This window comes from Theobroma cacao, chromosome 8, assembly GCF_000208745.1.
Source record: "Theobroma cacao cultivar B97-61/B2 chromosome 8, Criollo_cocoa_genome_V2, whole genome shotgun sequence".
Classification (NCBI taxonomy): Eukaryota; Viridiplantae; Streptophyta; class Magnoliopsida; order Malvales; family Malvaceae; genus Theobroma; species Theobroma cacao.
The window spans coordinates 2,828,462-2,848,095 of record NC_030857.1 but is presented as its reverse complement, the minus strand read 5'-3'; the positions used below and the strand labels follow the sequence as shown (position 1 = coordinate 2,848,095).

At 37.4% G+C, this 19,634-nt stretch overlaps 4 protein-coding genes across 4 annotated transcripts; 2 read left to right on the top strand and 2 right to left on the bottom strand.

Annotated features, from left to right (window-relative positions):
* Window positions 1,680-5,876, top strand: LOC18591732 (probable protein phosphatase 2C 27). Its single transcript, XM_007018030.2, has 4 exons — window positions 1,680-2,756; window positions 3,365-3,559; window positions 4,149-4,354; window positions 4,977-5,876. The coding sequence occupies exons 1-4, from the start codon at window positions 2,565-2,567 to the stop codon at window positions 5,530-5,532; spliced, it is 1,149 nt and encodes a 382-aa protein (XP_007018092.1). The 5' UTR covers window positions 1,680-2,564; the 3' UTR covers window positions 5,533-5,876.
* Window positions 6,409-9,647, bottom strand: LOC18591731 (protein canopy-1). The gene is made up of 9 exons (XM_007018026.2): window positions 9,461-9,647; window positions 9,209-9,235; window positions 9,007-9,086; window positions 8,242-8,314; window positions 7,881-7,938; window positions 7,374-7,425; window positions 7,199-7,223; window positions 7,031-7,122; window positions 6,409-6,695 (listed from the first exon to the last, which is right to left on the bottom strand). Exons 1-9 carry the CDS (start codon window positions 9,554-9,556, stop codon window positions 6,650-6,652), a joined length of 549 nt encoding a protein of 182 aa, XP_007018088.2. The 5' UTR covers window positions 9,557-9,647; the 3' UTR covers window positions 6,409-6,649.
* LOC18591730 (F-box/kelch-repeat protein At5g42350) lies at window positions 11,187-14,261 on the top strand. The gene is made up of 2 exons (XM_007018025.2): window positions 11,187-11,455; window positions 12,150-14,261. Exon 2 carries the CDS (start codon window positions 12,234-12,236, stop codon window positions 13,974-13,976), a length of 1,743 nt encoding a protein of 580 aa, XP_007018087.2. The 5' UTR covers window positions 11,187-11,455; window positions 12,150-12,233; the 3' UTR covers window positions 13,977-14,261.
* LOC18591729 (U-box domain-containing protein 43) lies at window positions 14,833-19,473 on the bottom strand. Its single transcript, XM_007018024.2, has 4 exons — window positions 19,090-19,473; window positions 17,904-18,472; window positions 17,495-17,804; window positions 14,833-16,713 (listed from the first exon to the last, which is right to left on the bottom strand). The coding sequence occupies exons 2-4, from the start codon at window positions 18,456-18,458 to the stop codon at window positions 15,137-15,139; spliced, it is 2,442 nt and encodes an 813-aa protein (XP_007018086.2). The 5' UTR covers window positions 18,459-18,472; window positions 19,090-19,473; the 3' UTR covers window positions 14,833-15,136.

Below are 19,634 nucleotides of genomic sequence, written 5' to 3'. Positions count from 1 at the left end.
ACTTCCAATTTTCCATCCCAACATCTTCCTCATTCCTTTCCTTTTCTTCTGCTTTTCCATCAGGAATAGATTTGCTAACCTTCTGTCCTGACAGCCGAATACATCTTCATTCTACTCATAAACTCTAATTGACTTCCTTAATTAGTGCTTAAAGGTTTAAAGAACAAAAAAAGTAAAACAATTTGCCAGTTTTCCTTGCCAGAAACGCAAATCTGGTGAAGTTGGGCTGAAGTTCAGCTAGGCCCAATTTGCCTACAGGGATAAGAGTTGTTATCCATGGGTTGTACCCACCATTCAGGCCCAAATCAGTTCTTTTTGTACAAGGCCCACTTCAGTTTCCCAAAGTAATTTTCTTTTATGAAGAAAATTCTTACAAATCTTTACATTAACAGATAATAACGTTAAATTCAAATATAAATTAACTAAATCTTCATTAATCAATGAGCATTTTCATATACCTACAAACTATATGCTTTGATTATAACACGTGGGACGTAACAATCACCAGCTAATTATAATAAAGGAAAAAGACATATAATACATCTAATCTGTTTTTAAACTTAATCATCAACAGCGAAGCGTGTTGATATCCGATGGCAATATCCAAAGGGCGTCGCCCACAGAATTCCTTCTCCGCCCTTTTTTTTTTAAATAAAAAATCCGCGCCGCCTAAAGGAGTAAATGGTTAGGAAATGGCTTTACTTACTCGTTACCGCGTATAATTTCAATCCTTTCAATAAACAATACATCAAGGTAAAAAATTTAATCAAATTTGATCGAATTATAATTTAAAATAAAAAATTATCTAAATAAATTTTTATCAATAGATTTGATCCATTTTCATTATTAATATTTTTATGTAAAAATATATATTATTAATAATTTATTTTTAATCAATTTGATTTTAAATTTTAAATATCAAAATTCAATTTAAATTGAGACGATAAAAGATGATTATCGTAAAACAAACCTCTTAATTTAATTGAATTGAATTTTGCGAGCCAAAATGAAAAAACAATAAAATATAATGTAGTAATCATAATCAATAACAACCTGTCAAAGTATACATAGCATGGAGAGTGTGAAGAAAACTCGACCGTACCGTAATTGATAGTACTACAATATACGGATTAATTATAATCTAAAAATAATTAGCGGTGATGAGAGATGGTTGCAGGGATGGAAGAATGTTTGGCGTCGGTCTCAATCGCCTCCTCATCATCACATCAGCGATCTTTTTATTCAAGTGGAGTGGAAAAAAGCAACTGTTCTGGTTCCAGTTCTATCTTAGCCAAAATAACAACTTCCTTCCAATGAAAGACCGCCACGTGTGCCCCGGGAATCCGAGGCTCTATTAACGGACGTTAACGAACCTAATCTCTCATCCCTCTCAAGCGTTAAAGAGGCAGGGACACAGATCCAACGGCTGGGAAGCAGTGGCGGCAACTAACAAAAAAACCCATCCGGTCAACTAAGGGTACACACCAATGATTGCAAGCCACGTGGCTTAACGCCATCCTCGTCCCGCGACAGCTTAGAAGATCCACCGGATTACCTGGAATCGCCGGTGGCCAACCACATAGCAACAACATCAACAACAACAAGAAGAAGTTTCTTTCTTTTTCATTGTCCAATTCTCTCTTTTTGAACACCTTTTGCTTCTCTCTCTCTCTCTCTCCCTCTCTCTCTATATCTCTCTCTCTCTGTTTGGGTGGTTTTCTCTCTTGGATCATCTTACGAGAAATACTAAAAAAGAAGAAAAAAAAGGAAAGAAAGAGAAAAGGCAAAGCACAAAGAATCATCATATTTACCTCTGTGAGAGTTTCTCTGCTTTTCTTCAGAGCTTTCCTCCTATCCTTGGAGCTTTGTTATTTCATTCCTTCATTTCTTCTTTTGTTTTTTTTTTTTCACTTTGAATATTCTGATGTTCTTTGTTGTTTTCACCGATTTGGTGGGAATTTTTCGAGTTACGATCTGGGGTTCTTAAATTTGGCAACTGCTTCAAGTTATTGTAAAAATCCAGTATTTAGAGGGTTTGCGGGATTGCTTGATCGAAGGTAATTGAAGGCCTAGTCATCATAAAAAGTTTGGATTTTTCTTTTTAGATAATTTCTGGGTAGGGGTAGTTTGATCTGTGGAGTTGACTCCGGTTCCTTGCTGTTGGATATTTTAGAATAATTACAGCTTCCCGCAACGAATTGAATGTTACTTGGTTTTCCCAGATTTTTGAATTGTTGTCAAGGAACTTTGATGCGCACAATATAAGATTCCGTCAGTTTGGGGTTTCGTGAACCTATTTGATTGCTTGCTGATTTTTATTCGTTATTATTTATATCCGTGGGCCTTTGTTTTTGTCTGAAGAAATTTAATTTCGGCAGTTTCTTGAATCATCAAGCTTTATTTGGAACATTTCGCTTGACAATTTCAGCTGATTGCTTTAGAATTTGGTTGTTTTGGACCTTCTTGAGAAGTTGCCCTAAGAATTTTAGCGAAAGGGTTGTTCTTTTTAACTTCAAACTTGGAAGGGTACTTCAAGGTCTTTGATTTATGGTTGGGAAAGGAATATGGCTGCGGGTATGGATTTTTCCCCTCCATTTACAATCATAGAAGGTGGTTACAGTAAGGACAATGTAGCAGACATGGAAAGGGAAAATTTAGATAATGTAAAACAAGTCTCACTTGGGAAACCTCCACGCCACCTCTCAGTTATGCGCCATTGTGTGAGTTCAGCGAGGCTGATTGCAGAGGCTAATTTGGTATGTATGATCTTTTCTAATCCCTCTGTCCATTATTATGGACTTTTAGGATCCTGAACTTTAGGGAATACTGAATTGGTGTAAGATCTGAAACCTTGATCATACAGCTTATTAATTAGTTCAAAATTTCTTGGGAAATCAACAAGTGATTGTGCTCCATTTGGATCCTGATGATCTAGGTTCTTTTTGCTTATAAAAACCTGCTGACTCTTTTTCTGAATAAATGATATCATCCTGAAGTGGCATTTGAAACGCCTTGTACACCTGCATTTGAGCTGCATAAACTTTTATCAGTATCTCCAATTTGATAGACTGTTTAGGTGAAAATAAGGATTATCCTCTGGAGAAATTCTAAAACTGATATATTTTGATGAAATCATCACCTCGAGCAAGATTTTTTTTTATTTGATGTTCTGTTGCATTAAAAGTAACAGAAAGATAAAATCAGAATATAAAGTTGTAGGCAACAGTTTAATCTAAGTAGCTGCCAGATTCCAGACATTCTTTTCTTTCCATTTTCCTGTAGTTATAAAGAAATTTAGTATTTCTGCTTTCTCACGCATCATTTTCTGATATGCTTTAACTAACTACTACTTTTTCTTCTCTAGGAATTGGATGTTGGTATTGTAGTCCACAAGTCATCTTCTGATGACAAAACCGAGTTTTTGCCTGTGTTGCGATCAGGAAGCTGTGCTGAAATAGGACCCAAACAGTATATGGAAGATGAACACATTTGTATAGATGATCTTATTGGACATCTGGGGGCAACTGCTGAGTTCCCTCCTCCAGGAGCTTTTTACGGGGTATGCATGTTAGAATCTACCATATATGACCCGCCCAGGGTGGTTAATAAGTAAACTTTTGTTGAAATGTGAATTTTGTCTAATCATGTGGCATTTGATTTATTTACTTACTTCAGACTGTCTGGCATGGTTGTTAGTCAGTAGTGAAAAGCATGTGTTCTCATAGATAACTTCTGCCTATATCATTCAATATATTTACCTAAGGGTGGTTAGTATTGAGGAAGGTTTAGCTGTGATGTTTGAAGCACATTCTAATTTAAGGAAAGTGAACCTGGAGATTTTATTTAGGCCAAAAAGAGAAAAAAAAGATATAGGAACTAAGGGCAAAATTGTCTTTGACAATGTAAAATGCCGCCTGATCTTATGGTAGCAATCCCATGAGTTTTTGAACATTGCATGATTCCTTTTCCATAGATGAATATTACTTTTCTCTTCGATCTGCTGCCTCCATATAACTTGCTTCTTCATGGCTAAGCTCAAGGTGTCAACACACGTTAGTTTTATTATATGTACAATTACCATTGAAGGAGGTTTAGGAAACATAGTTCGCCATACTTGTGAATTGATTCTTGCTAATACACGTGGACAGGTTTTTGATGGTCATGGAGGAACAGATGCAGCCATATTTATTAGGAAAAATATCCTTAAATTCATAGTTGAAGACTCTCATTTTCCAATTTGTGTTGAGAAGGCAATCAAGTGTGCTTTTCTCAAAGCCGATTATGCATTTGCAGATGCTAGTTCTCTTGATATATCATCCGGCACCACTGCATTAACTGCACTTATTTTTGGAAGGTAACTGAACCACAGATCTGCACTAGTAATGTTCATTTTTTACATTGTTTCCATAAATCCTCTTCTAGCAGCCTTGTTTTGGCCTGAGATGCCCTAACAAGCTGTGCATTGGGTCATTGACAATGACATAAGATGCTGCATTGAAACAAGGAATGGTATATTATCATTTGTCAAATTTGTTTGACAGAATTAGTTGTAAGTAAAATGTAGAAGAAGCAGGGACAGAAGGCTAAGATTTGAAGAGTTTTCTTCTCTAACAATGCAGGCAATTCTGAAAAAGTTCAAGTATGTTGAAACTTGCATGCCATGTTGAATTGAATCTGTCCTATTCATCTTAGAAACTTAATATAGGGTTCATCATTTGAGGTTAAGTGGGAAACAAGTTTATAATATAATGAATTTTAATTGCCTAGTAAAAGCTAGTTAGAGGTAGAGGAGAAATTAAACATCTGGTTCTGACTCTACTTTGAGCATCCTCAGGATAAGCTAGCCACTGTTGTGTTTAAGATTGTGCATGGGTTGAAACTAAACTTGAGGTCTTCTAGTAGTCTTTAGATGTTCTGCATTCTGAAAGTCAGGATTTGACTACCTCAAAGACTCTAATATTACCTTCTCTTCATAGGACCTTGATAATCGCAAATGCTGGGGATTGCCGAGCTGTGCTGGGGAGGCGAGGTAGGGCAATTGAAATGTCCAAGGACCACAAACCTAATTGCTCATCTGAAAGACTAAGAATTGAGAAACTTGGTGGCGTCATTTATGATGGCTACCTCAATGGCCAATTATCTGTGGCACGTGCTCTTGGAGACTGGCACATGAAGGGCCCCAAAGGATCTGCCTGTCCTTTAAGTGCAGAGCCGGAGCTGCAGGAGACAGACCTGACTGAGGAGGATGAATTTTTGATAATGGGCTGCGATGGGCTGTGGGATGTTATGAGCAGCCAGTGTGCTGTGACTATGGCAAGGAAAGAGCTGATGCTTCATAATGATCCTGAAAGATGCTCAAGAGAGCTGGTCAGGGAGGCACTGAAGCGCAACACTTGTGATAATTTAACAGTGATTGTGGTATGTTTCTCTGCTGATCCTCCCCCTCGAATAGAGATACCACAATCCCGTGTTCGGAGGAGCATATCAGCAGAAGGGCTGAATTTACTAAAAGGTGTGCTGGATTCTAGCTGATGGAAAAGGGGATGGTTGAAAGAGGTTGTGCATAATCACATTGGAGGATGAAATGGTCGTGGCATTTTTCCCCCAAGTAGCTGCACCTTCACCGTGGCTGATATTCATCCTCAGTCAGGGACGTCCTTGTCATGTAGAATATGATTCTTTTTGAGTTTCTAAATCCTGTATATCTGAGATAACTAATGTTGTACCGATTGGCAGGATTCCTTGTTCAACCCTTCTTTCTTTCTTCTTCATCTGCTCACTCCTGTGTAAATAAACCGAAACTGAGTCTTGAGAGATATGTTCTAGCACTCTTCACTAAATCAAATAATTGCTATCATTGACCATTGTTTACATTACTGATTATTGCTATCTGGGTATCCTGCGCATTTTTTCAATGAAGGATTTTCCATAACAACTAGCCACATGCATATCTGATTTCTCATCTCCTGGTTTTTCATAGGGTTCATGAAACGGTGGAATGATACAATAGTTCATTTTAATTACACGTATGTCCTAATTTTTCCATCTTAGACTGTTTCTCTACCATGAGAGGATTTGTTTGTCACGTATCTCACATCTCTAAGAGAGATAAGTCTTAAATTTATAAGCAAAACTTTCCTCCACTTAATAAGCATTTCTTTTGAGTTAAAAATGTGAACGCCTAACATTTCCACCTTGTCAAAAGAATCTAGAGAAAGGGTTTGGAACGGAAAAAGAAGCCGAATAAATTCACAAGCAGAGCATATGTCATTCGTGCAGAGAAGAAAAGAACCATGTTCCCGCAGGATCAATACCAAGACCAAAGAGGCTGCTCTAAATGGAGGCTTTGGAAAATTAAGCAGCACCTGGTGTAGATTCAATTAACAAGCATTATCGTAGAGGTACGAAGGAAACAAAAATGATTTGATTAGTTGACGTTTGTTAGAGTCACACGGGTAACAAATTTAAAGTTGGAAGCAATGGATACATGATCCAAAGAGTAAAATTTTGCTTAAGTTACAGAAAGAAGCCTCAATTAACCAGAGTTACACTACTTTCAGGAATCTGTAACACAAGGAAACTTTTTCCATAAAAAATTAATTGGTTTATAGAAACTCTTCTCCAGCTGAACCATGATGATTTTAATAATTTATAGTTCATCGTCATCGTCGTCAGTATCTACCAAATGGCTACCACTGCATAGACAAGGAGTGGTACAGAAGTCAGAACACCAGAAACCTTCCAATTATGTTTGCAAGTGCAACAAAAGTAAGCAGGAAAGTATCTATATAAAATCAGAATAACATAGAGCTATAGTATATGGCCAAAAACTGGTTTCTGGTAACATGCAGGGAATGAAACATTTGCAGTAATGATTGAGAAGAACTACTGAACAAATATCCCCCCTTTACTGGCAACACATGCTCCCAAGTCCCCACTTGCAGCAGTTAAGGCTGAGTCAAAATGTAGACTTTACAATTACCTTTTTTTAAAAGAAAGGGCAAAGAATAACAAATAAGATCATGGATACCTTAAGCTGCTGCAGTGCTTGCTCAAATCTTGGCACAGAACTTTGCTTACATCTCCTCCCTTAATGGATCCTTGCTTTATCAATTCTGTCAACTGCACTAGTTTGATATCAATGTAAGAGTCAGTATTTCACATATGTATAAGCTCACAAGCAACATTGAGGATTCACCTCATCTTCAGTTTCCTCCAGTAACCTAAACCACAACAAACACAAGGGTTAAACTTGTTTAATAGAATGTAGCTAGCATTTGAATAATCTTATATCACACAAACTACTGGCAAATAATTAAAATCCATAAATGATGCATAATAAGAGGAATAGTGCAAACTACATGCAGTCTCACCTTCCACAATAAGAGGATATATCTTTTGAGTATGCCTTAGCTTCTTGTTTATCTATCAAGTGAAATGAAAAAATAGGGAAACACTTTAGAACTTAATGAAACATAACAGAAACAAAAGAATTAGAAACTAAGTGTATCTCTACAAACATGCTACGTGTAGAGGCAGGCATTCACATGAAAGTATAAAAAACAAAAATGGCTGAGTGAATAATTAGGAAGAAATACAGAAATTCTATAAGATATCAAACAAAATCCTCAGAGAGATGGGATAAGCAACTTTTTCCTCATAGCTTAACAATATTTGCATATGTATGACCAAACAAAGATCAAGCACTTGAAATTAAGTGTCCAAAATCTGAATAAGGGACAAATCACATTTGCAGGGGAACATATGAATTCAAATTCTCTTAGTGGTTATGATTGATCAAAGACTTTACTAGTCATTTTATGATGCAACAACCACAATTAGATTACTTATACTCGCTATTAAAGCAAAAGAATGCATACCAATAGTGAGGATGTCCCAGTTATCCACTTTGATCCATTCTTGTCGAGATGAATCTATCTGCAAAGCAAAGTAAAAACAGATATTGAACATATTAGCACCTACATGCCTAGATCAGCTATGTCACAAAGCATCAATCAACCAAAAAACAGCTGCCAGAGAATATTAACAAGTTACATGCAAACACAATAGTGAAACTATAAATTCGCATATTATGTCAAAGCTGCCACAAGATATTTTGATTACTATCCTGCTAATTTTCGAGGAAAACATAAATCAAGCATATAATCCTTTTAAAGATTTGTTCTCCAAAAATAAAATTGAATAAATATGATGAAGAAATAGAGTCCAAGTAGGAGATACCTTTTCAAGAGTGTAATCTTGCATTTTTTCGCAAAGCCCATCCAAAAGTTCAACAGCTCTAAGCTCACTCATCCTGATTAAAACAAAGATAAAACTTTTAAAAGAGATATCACTTCTATGGGGGAATCAACCATTGAAGAAGAGTAAGTATTCCTGCTTCAGATGCCATATCTATGCATTAGTAGTCAATGATCAGAAAGATCTAAGCAGCAATGAATTTGTCCCACCCAATTAGACCAAAAAATTCACATTTAAAACTCATTACACAGAAGGAATTATAGCAATTAAAACCAGCATTCTAGATTTTAGTGGGTGTATATAATACAAATCTCAAATGACAGAGCTGGGCCATTGGGAATATCCAAACAACAATTAGTGATTTCGTAACAAAAATGAAATGTCATCAAATGTCAACTACCGGCCCTTGTCAAAACGTGCATTATCAATTTCTTCCCTATTTTCAGCATAAGTTTGTGTTGCGTGATCTCTATTAAGCTGATTTCTCTCTTAATCAGTTTATGTTCAACGTTTCACTTATTTCTGTTGCTTTCTCTTACTATGTTTGATCTTTCACTTATTTTGTTTCTATTGCTACACTTTCATTTGTTTTGGCGATCAATCATCAATCCTAATTCCAACACCCAACAAAGAAAGCGAAATTGCTAATTCAATTATGTATTAAAACTCTGTAACCAGACTAATGTAAGCACATTCGCAAAGTTGGTTTTCCCAGAAAATTGAAAGGAAGAGTTCATATTATTATACCTGTAATCAATGACCTTTCCCTGGCGTTGACCTTTAGAGTCCAAACGATGCCTCATATCCAAATGATTCCTTGGTTTTTCCTACATGTAATAGCATTACCAAATTACTGCTGAATTCGCTTTCGTTCAAGAAATTAACTGAACTGCCATAGATTTAGAGGTAAATGTATTCAGAAGAGACGCCCCTAGTCCTTAGTCCTTACCTTAGAGAGTTGAATCTCTAGTTCTGCCTGCAAAACATCCAACAAAGCAAAACGATCAGCTGATTATTTCACGAACAAGTCTAGTTGGAAATCTTAATTTTTCTCAAGCAACAAACGATCGGTGACTGAAACAGCAAAATTTTCTCGACGCTTTCCGTTGCTATTTCCAGATGCAGAGTTGGAAATGGTAACGATGGGATGGGACTTAGGAGAGGAGAGAAAGAGAGGGAAATATTATAACTATAAAGTTACCGCGACGGCATTGCAAGCAGCACACTTGTCGTCGATGCAATAGGCTATGGAGAAAGTGGAGAATATGGAAACGAGCCACAAGAAGGACCGTGCCATCTCCGCCCTGTTCTTCTTTCGAATCTAGAATTTTCCTTTCGCACGGTCATGTTGAGCTACTTGAGGAGCCTGGATCCGGGTTCGGGCCATTACCAGAAAAAAGGGTCCTATGTCGGGGCAGCGATCCCAGTTAATATTTGATCCCATCTATCACTTTATTAAATATCTGTAATCCAGTTAAAAAGTAAATTTAAAGATAAATTATCATGATTTTTAAAATATTTATGTTAAAAAAATTTTAATTTTTTTTACTTCCATAGTTATATGATAATATAAATATTATACATCAACAAAATATCAAATATAAACTCATATTTTATATATCTATTAAAATAATTAACTAAAATCGAATTTTCTCCATAAATCCTTTTCAATTCTTAAATTCCGATTCTCATGTATAAAATTATAATGTGAAAATATTCCCACTTTAGTTACTAAATGCCCATTTTAAAGATGATTAAAGTGACTGATTTATATCACATTTTAAAGGTACTAATTACTTTTGTTTTTTTTTAATTTTTTAAATGATATTGATTCTAATCATTTTATTAATACTTAAAGATATATAGTTGTGTATATGCATATATATACATATAACTTAATTACAGATTAAGTATTCAAATTATAATTTAAATATTCAATTTAATAATTAAAGTTAGTCAAAAATTATCTAAATTATTAAAATAATCATTTAAACTTAAATAAAGGTAGAATTCAATGCTCAACCCAACCCAACTACTACATAAGTGTAGTTCTGTGAGTAGGGATATCTACGAGTTGATTACTCGTTCATGTTGACGATCCAATATGTCATAAGTTTAATTTGAGTATAGATTTTTGAAGTTGGGGTACAATTTGACCCAAGTTGATTAACTTATTTTATTTATAAATATTATTTTTTTATTAAATATTAAATTTAAAGACAAATACAATTCAATCCTCAACTCAAAATATTATGTAAAAGATAAAAATAATTGATATTAATTAATTGCAGTTTATAATCTACGTATCAAGTTGTCTATTATATTCATTTATTACGAATCGAGTTTGACGATAATTTTTTTTATTCGAACTCAATCCACTTTAATTGATTAATTTACTTATTAAATATTTTTAAATATATTAAAATAGTATTTTATTAGTTTATAAAATAAAATATTTCAAATTAACTTTAAAAAAACCCTGTAACTTGGGCCCATGGACACATATATTTATGAGCAAAATAATAATCATCAAGAGCCAAGAGTCAAGACTCCTTTGGACGGGCACTTGGGTCCACACCGCTAACCACCGTAGAAAATTGACCGCCACTCTCCCGCCGAGCTTTCCGCTTAGTTACTCACCCACTACCGCAAAACCAAACCTCGCACGTGCACCCAACGTGCCCTAATTAAAGCAGCCGAACCGATTTTTTAAAGAAATTTTTGTTTCAAGGTTAACTTTAAAAAAGGGAGACTTGAAGAAAGAAAAGCGTCACCGGCTGTTACCTTGGAAACCTCACAGTTGCTGAGTCATCGAGACCCGAGCCCACTAAGCTCATATCCGAAATCCGTGCCCGTGGCGAATCGACGGCTGTGATGCGGCTCGCACGATAAGCGTTGGGAAAGGGGGGTCGCATAAGATGGGAACCGGGTAAGAGGAGAATGCTTACAAAAAAGAGAGGCAGAGAATGCCAAACGGGAAAGCGAAGAGCTGATGGGTCGCTTTTTCAATCAGTGCGGAGTCGCTTTACCAATTCCAGCCCCGACCAACCAAACACTCATTTTTGTCGATCAAGTTTCTGTGGATTAAAAGCTTTTTCTAATCATCGATCCCTTTCTGTTTAATTATTTTCCATCTTCGCATTTTCGGGGTTTGGAATTCTTCTTCGGACGGTGTCGGTTTTCCATTTCCTGCAATGTAAGTCCCTTGTCTCGTTGTCGGTGAATCGTACTATGACCCACTATTTCCATTTTTGTTTTTATTTTTATACTGCAATTGACTTCCGTTTCTGGAATTTGCGATTGAAACAAATTGATTAATCAGTTTGTTTTTTTGTTTTTTCCTCTCCATCCTTGCTCATTTGGGTCTGATTCAAGACGAGTGCACTGAGTCTTCTAATTAGAAAATGAACTTTACGGATCTGTAGACGAGAATTTGTTCGTTTAAGCTGTTTATTATTTGAAAATTTTTCGCTTTGATGTTAATTCTACGTTAATGTACTGCTTTCAGCATGTATATCTGGAAGTACAATGTAATGGTATCATTATGGTTCTTGTTTTTGCTTTTTGCATCATCAATTTCAATTTGGTTCTCCTTGATTTGCTTTCATATGTCTTTTCCTTCTTTTAAAGAGTCTTGTGATTCAAATCAAGTCACGGAATTATGTTATCTTTGCTCGAAACTTTTTTTCTGCTTGACTCTTTGTTCTCCGTTAACATGTTCAATAACAGTCTAGGCAGGCAAGGGTTTCATCCTGTCTTGTTTTAGAATTGTTATTTCATAGCTTTGTATTTATATATATATATATAGATATGTTTATATATATATATATATATGTTTTTCTTTTGCGTGCATGCTTGGCTGCAATCTCATAAGCTCGTTTTTCTTGTAGATGGCAAGAGTGTAAGTAACCAGAATGCAGCTAGCGAGATAGAAATGGGTGTGCACCTTTGCATGCCCAGAGGAGGAGACCATAATGTTTGCTGAGAATGTGAGTGGGGAGGGATCACTTCGTCAGGATTTTGAGGCTCTGAGTGTGTCGAAACGGCTTGTGAGGAGTGTTAGCCAGAAGTTGAGGAAAAAAAACCATAGAGGCGAAGGGGAGGAAGAGGATAAGGTGAGAGGGATTTCATTGAAATGTCTTACTCTATACGGTAGAGGTGGTGGTTGCAAAGTAGGTGCTGACACGGGTGAGGAATTTGGTGATCCAAGTAGTAGGAGAAGGTCAAGTGCCAGTGAAGAGGGAAAGGTGTACAAAACAATCTGTGGCACTGAGGAGAATAACTTCGATTGCTTTTCATATGGGGTGAAGGAGAAGTTTTGGAAGAAAAACAATAGAAAAGATTTAGAACTGGAGGAATCAGTACGAAACAGCAGGATGCATATCTTTCTTCCAGATGACATCTTAGAGATGTGCTTGGTGAGACTACCATTGACCAGTCTTATGAATGCCCGCCTTGTGTGCAAGAAATGGAGATACTTGACTACAACTCCTAGGTTTTTGCAGATGAGACGAGAAGGTTCATATCAGAATCCATGGTTGTTTCTCTTTGGTGCTGTGAAAGATGGCTATTGCTCTGGGGAGATACATGCACTGGATGTGTCTCAAGATCAATGGCATAAGATTGGTGCTGATATCCTCAAAGGAAGGTTCATGTTCTCTGTTGCCAGTATCGAGGATGATGTTTATATTGTTGGAGGTTGTTCAAGCCTAACCAACTTTGGGAGGGTGGATAGGAGCTCATTCAAGACACACAAAGGTGTGTTGGTCTTTAGCCCACTCACCAAATCTTGGCGTAAAGCTCCATCTATGAGGTATGCTAGATCAATGCCTATTTTAGGAATATCTGAGGTCAGTTCAGAATTCTTGGTCATTCAAAGCCATCAGAATCGACATGATAGGCGGTTTCCCAGATCACGGGTTGGTGGGGTGTCAGATGTTTACGAGGATCCTCACAGGCTTTCACTCAGACGTCAATACAGAAATGCTTTTGATGAAAATGAGCATTCATTGTTTCCTAATAGAAAATCATACAAGTTTATTAGACAAAGAAGTGAACAATCAAATACGAAGGGTTGTAAAAGATTTGTGTTGATTGCTGTTGGAGGTCTTGGGTCTTGGGATGAGCCACTAGATTCTGGAGAAATCTATGATTCTGTATCAAATAAATGGACTGAAATCCAGAAACTGCCTATAGATTTTGGGGTTGTTTGTGCTGGAGTTGTTTGCAATGGGATGTTTTATGTTTGTTCAGAGAATGACAAGTTAGCAGGTTATGACATAGACAGAGGCTTCTGGATTGGAATCCAAACCTCCACATTTCCTCCCCGTGTTCATGAGTACTACCCGAAACTTGTATCTTGTAATGGTCGCTTGCTAATGCTTTCTGTCTCTTGGTGTGAGGGAGATGGGCAAATTGGTCGCAGAAACAAGGCCGTGAGAAAATTGTGGGAGCTAGATCAGATGTATCTTACATGGACAGAGGTCTCCGTACATCCTGATGCTCCAATGGACTGGAACCCTGCTTTTGTTGCTGACAGGAACTTAGTATTTGGGGTTGAAATGTTCAAAATATTTGGTCAGGTATTGGATTTCTTCACTGTGTGTGATGTGTCTGATATGGGGATGAAATGGAACCATATTTCTAGAAATCACATGGCTCATGATTTAGATGCTTCTTCTTGCATGACTAAGACAATGGCCGTGCTACATCTATAATGTCTTTGCAATACACCATAATTCATGCAGAAAATTTTAGAACATTATTGCTCATTGGGGTATTTTGAGCACACATTTCAACCTGCGAATTTCATATTTATTTCTTTGAATTTCCACAATTTGTAGAATGGCGACAACCTTTGGTTTCTAGTTCTTATTCAGTCGTAGCCAGAGGTATTGTCACTTGTAGTCTTGTAATTTGTTCTCCACTGTTCATAAATTGATCATGTATTTTTCCATCTTGTTTCTGTTGCATCTATGATAAATGCCTGCCTCGTTCATTAATTCATTTTGTTGGCTTTTGTTTTCTTTGATCAAGTTCATTTCTAGGAAAGGGGGGAAAACAGACTGAAATTCCAATTTCTAATGTAGAAAGTTCTTAAATTTGTCAAGAACGAGCCTTTGAAAGCACCTTTCAAATGTGTGGTAAAGGTTGGTTCTGATTTTTAAACTTGTACAAACGAAATGCTGCTGATAACTCGAACCAAATGTACTGGAACGAACATCACCCTCCCATTGTCTGGGTACTGTGAACAATGAGGATGCATTCAATCCTTTTCACCTTTGAATCAAAGTACACAGGACTGATGTGAATCTGTGAAAACATCATACTTGAATCCTGCTAAAATAGTGAACCCTGGATATGGAATCCGTGCCATGATGGATATCTGAATGGCATTCATTCGACAAAGGGGGTCTTGAACCTGTGCCATGATGGATATCTGAATGGCATTTGTTCGACAAAGTTGTACATGCTGTAGTCCATTACTAGTTTCTAATGACCATCCACCATAGAATTTTGTTTGAAGCAAAGAGTTTCAGATGATAAAACGCCACGATTGTCATATCCAGAAACTGAAAAGGCATTATTAGAACTAAAGGCCGATACCACTCAATGCCAAAACAATAGGAGTTCGTATAAAGAAATGAAGATCAATGAAAATAACATCATTAAGAACAAATGAACGATTTCTTGAAAACCTCTACAAGTGGGAAATCCATATACAGTGATATCTATTTGCAGCTTAATCCCTTGCAAACCACAGCTTAATCCCTTGCAAAACAAATCCATATATGGACTGAGACAGCTTTTGGCAAAGGATGAACTACATACAGGTTGCTATGCTCACCCAATTATGAATAAGGCGTGTGCAAGAATTCTATCCCATGTTTGGAAAAATTCCAGAAAAGTTTGGGATCTTATCAACATGCTTCAGGGCACGCTCAGCAATCTGCCGGGTTCTGTAGTCAGCATGGTGGAAGGCATCAACAAGTGCAGTGCTCACATTTTGATCTCCAGAAATTTCATAGGCTATTTCATCAGTCCTTAAAAGTCTCTCAACTACCCAAACTGCTCTTCTCCTCAAGTTCTCTGTTCGTTTCTCAAGTAACACATCGAGTATTGGCTTGATTCCCTCTGCCTCACATAAAACCGTCACTCCTTGCTCAATATCAACCCCATCATCCAACAAAGTAGAAATTGCTGCAAGTGCTGCTTCAACCACCTTCTCATTTGTGTGGTCCAAGAGAGCAACCAACTTATGCACAGCCTGTCCTTCCAAAAGACAAAAGCTCTCTCTAAGTGAACATGTTCCCCGGTGGACCCGGCACATTCCTGTTATGACAGCCTGTTTGCTGAAACATGGAAAGACACTGGCACAAAAGCCAGGTGCTGGAAACTCTGGCAATTTTGTCAAATTTTTGGATTCTTGAGATAAGTTCTCCAATGCTGTGGCAGAAACCATCTGCACATTGTCAAGACCATTGGCCTGAAGCAAGTCAATGAATAACGCTGCAAGACCATGCTCACGGCAAAGGACAACAGCATCAAGCTCATCTGCCAAGACAAAAGTAACCCTTGCCAGAACGCGTACAAGTCCTTCAAGAAATGGTGTTACAAAGCGGGTGCCCCTAATCTCTCCTTGCCTGATCTTGATGACTCTAGAGATGATCAACTGAAAAGCACCTTCATCTAGCATTTGACGTGTAAGGCCCAAATCCCTCTCTGGGAGTTCAGCTAAGAGGCCAGCAGCTGCTGCCTGTTCTTCAGAAATTCCTGTATTTTCTGATATGACTCTAATCAGGCTGCTGAGCTGGCCAACTGTGCCACGTAGTGCATCTGCTAATTCCTGACCCATGTGAGGAGAAAGGTTCTGGAGAAGTTTTATGGCTGCCATACGCAAATCCTTCTGGGGAATCTCAATAAACTGGACCAAACTAATGGTAGCCCCAGAGCTTTTAATCGCAGCAACAACATTCAGAACTGTTGTCGGAGAACTAGTGAGTCCAACAAGAACTTGAAGAAGTTTGCACTCAATTGGTGGACCAGTGTTGCTGATTAGATGCAGTAAGTTATGGACATTGTCTTCTGAAACAAGAGTCTCGTTGTCCGGCCCAATAGGGATGGAGTCTACATCATATCCTGAGTTTACCACATTGGCCAGAATTGTGGCTGAGACCTCTTTCAGTCGCATGGGAAGCTGATTGGCACCAACAGTAAAGAGGTCCTTGACAAGAGGAGGTAGTATTCCTGCCTCAATCAACACCTTGGAGCTTGCCTCATAAGATGAAATTTGGTTAAGAGCCTTCAAAGCAGCTTCTCTTGATTGCATGCTTCCACTTTTCATGATATCGATTAGAGATGCACCTACAGTTCTTGCCACATGGACTTTCACATCATTATTCAAAACTGACTCACCAAGATATGCAGCCATGGAAAGCTTTGTTTCTGGTGGGCCTGCAGTAACACCGTATACATGATTAGGAAGGAAATTTCAGAGGTCAAACATGAAGGACTACCAGCTCAGGACAAAAACAAAATCCTGCTCCCTGGTGTCAGCCAATTGGGAAAATTACTATTGCTAGTACACAGAAGCAGCTGAAATTTACTACAAATATGAAATATCCCCTGAACTAGAGAGGCCAAGGTTTTGCAGGGATAGACAACATAGTGAATGTTGAAAAAGTTCAATTTAAGCTAACACCAAAAACCAATTTAGAAAGTCATTTAGCATTTCAGCCAAAGCAACATACTTGGTTTAGTATATGAAAATATTCAAACTACAGTTGTCAGGAGCTGGACAGATATTTTCACAACTTCATGATTTAAAATGTAAACAAAATTAAAAAATAAAATGGAAAAGATTCCTCAAAAGCAGGCAAATATTTCATCCCAGAGTTAGCAGCAAAGAAATAACTAGCAAGTTCAGCATCAGGAGAAAATGAATTAAGGACTATGTATGAACAGAGGAGGTATAAATTGATTTTTTGAATTCTTTTTTTTTCTTTAATTTCAGCTTATGAAAGCAATCACTATTAAATAAAAAGATCTAAAGTCAACTGACAAATAGCACACCGATGGGCATGTTAGCAGGATATTATAAAAAAAGGAACATAAAATTTACAATGAAACAAAGACAAAGCCAAAAGTACATGACTGCACACATAAACGATGGAGGACCAGTAAGCTTGCAACAAGTTAGGAAAAGCATAAAAATATCAAGAAAAGAGAGAAGCACCTTCAAGAATCTGGGTCAAAAGAGGCTGCAATCTACCATTTTCAGCCATCTGTCTGACATTGTTCTCACACTTTTCCAGATTTTCTAGAGTTTTTTCAGCCTTCTCAACAGTCAAAACATTCTCAGATTTGCTGCTTGTCATTCCAACTAATATAAGAATTGCTCCATTAATAGAACCAATCTTCTCACACAAGGCTTCAGATTTTGAAAGTTCATACAGCAAAGAGACAGCCTCCTCCCTCTCCTTGGACTGTTCATGGGACAGGAACTTAACTATTGTACGCACGGTGTCCCCCTCAGCCAATATAGCCTGAAAAAGAATGCATAAATATTTAATATCCAGTCCTGGATGCATACATGACAATGGTGTCATTGTCACTGTACAGGAAAACATAAAACCTAGAACAACCTTATTTTCTGCATCTTCCTCGACCACTACTTGGAGTGTCTCCAATGCTCTGCACCGAACTTTACGGCTGCTGCTCTTTAGCATGTCAACAATCATAGGTATTAGATCAACATTGCGTACAACATGTTTGTTGGATCGATTTTTTTGGCAGATATGTTGGATGAACTTCAGAGACAGCAGTACATCATTTTCTGAACTGCCCATATTTAATGATCTACGAGCCATATCAAGCTGGGCAGCTTCATTCCTAGTAGTCCACTCCTCAATGGTGTTCCGCAAAGCAATACTAGGTTTTAGATCTATGCTTCGTAGTTCTTTTAGGGTCACTGGGCAAATCAGCTTCCTTCCATTTTCCTTGCATTCGTTGAACCACTTTTCAATTGCTTCACGTTCAAATGTTTGCCCATTTTCTAGTGTCACAGGGTCACGCATAACTTGCTTTGTCAAAGGGCAAACAAATGCATCGTAAATGGGCTCTATGTGCAGTCTCTCGAAATGATGGCTATCATCTGACTGGCTGCCAGGGTCGTAACTTCTGTCCCAGCTCCCAGCCATCCCACTAATAGTCACTGCAAAAAATGTAAGCTTCCTTAATTGAAAACCCACTTAATAAAACTTGTACTATTAATAGAGACAATAGTAATTGCAATAGCCAATGAGATAACAATTGTGAGAAGGAAGCCAGAAGACTATTAAAAACAGCACAGGCAAAGTTCAAGGGTTCAACTATGCTTTGATATATAAAGGAGAGTATAATACACATGATTCCATTTTCACGCTCCTTTAGCTTGCCAAGGTGATGCACAAGACTAGGGAAATTTAAATTAACAACCAGAAATGGTTGCAGTAGGATTAAGAAGCCAACTTATATTTCTCTAGACTCATGGAAATAAAGCATTACAGAACACCATCGAGGCATGAAAAATGGAACACTTTCAAGAAGAGATCTCATCTCAATCCAAAAGCATAGTTTACGAATCTAAATTAAGTGAGTCGGGTGAGCATCGGATTTAGATTATAATCCAATTGCAAGCTATTAAAGTCTTGAAATCGAGGAAACTCAACAGCAAATATCCAACAAAAACACAAAATTTTAGATTCGAAAGAAGCAACTTCTCGTCCATGCAACTCACAGCTGATAAAAAGGAGAAAGAATTGAAACAAGAATAAGAGGTAACAATCATACCCTGGAGATTTAGAAAAGAGACAAAAGGAATACGACGAAAAGCCCAGGCAAACCCCTAGTTCTAGTTTAAAGATTCCCAGAAAAACTCTCGTCGGATTACCGGAGCCAGGTAGATTCTTCCCATATGTTCTTTTACTTCCATGAAATGATTAAAAATCCCAACTTTTGAAGGAATTCGATTTAGGGTTTGCTTCTTGCTGTTCGGACGAAGTGATGATGGGGTTTGGAATAGGAAATGGGCCAAGAGAGAGAGAGAGAGAAGACAACAATAGGAATGGGAACAAACAAAAGAAGCAGTGGAGAAAATTAAATTAAAGAAAAAAAAAACGTGATTTGAAAACAATCACATATGAGTTGGAAGTTGGAAGTGAGAAAAGATTGACTCCAAACGTATAGTCATCAGCCAGAGAGAGAGAGCGAAAGAGTGACGAAAGAGAGAGAAAGTGTGTGTTTGGAGGCACCAACTCATCGTTCAACCTCCGGTGACCCCACGCAAAGCTTCAACAAACATGATATATTTTTGCTCTTTTCTTTTTCCTTATTGG

Coding starts and splice junctions, on each gene's coding strand:
- LOC18591732 (XM_007018030.2), top strand. CDS start 2,565: ATGGCTGCGGGTATGGATTTTTCCCCTCCATTTACAATCATAGAAGGT. Junction 3,560..4,148: donor CTCCAGGAGCTTTTTACGGG/GTATGCATGTTA, acceptor ACACGTGGACAG/GTTTTTGATGGTCATGGAGG. Junction 4,355..4,976: donor ACTGCACTTATTTTTGGAAG/GTAACTGAACCA, acceptor TTCTCTTCATAG/GACCTTGATAATCGCAAATG.
- LOC18591729 (XM_007018024.2), bottom strand. CDS start 18,458: ATGGCTGGGAGCTGGGACAGAAGTTACGACCCTGGCAGCCAGTCAGAT. Junction 17,805..17,903: donor AGGAAGATGCAGAAAATAAG/GTTGTTCTAGGT, acceptor ATTCTTTTTCAG/GCTATATTGGCTGAGGGGGA. Junction 16,714..17,494: donor TTTGACCCAGATTCTTGAAG/GTGCTTCTCTCT, acceptor GTGTTACTGCAG/GCCCACCAGAAACAAAGCTT.
- LOC18591730 (XM_007018025.2), top strand. CDS start 12,234: ATGTTTGCTGAGAATGTGAGTGGGGAGGGATCACTTCGTCAGGATTTT.
- LOC18591731 (XM_007018026.2), bottom strand. CDS start 9,556: ATGGCACGGTCCTTCTTGTGGCTCGTTTCCATATTCTCCACTTTCTCC. Junction 8,315..9,006: donor GGAAAGGTCATTGATTACAG/GTATAATAATAT, acceptor TGTTTTAATCAG/GATGAGTGAGCTTAGAGCTG. Junction 7,939..8,241: donor AAGATTACACTCTTGAAAAG/GTATCTCCTACT, acceptor TTTGCTTTGCAG/ATAGATTCATCTCGACAAGA.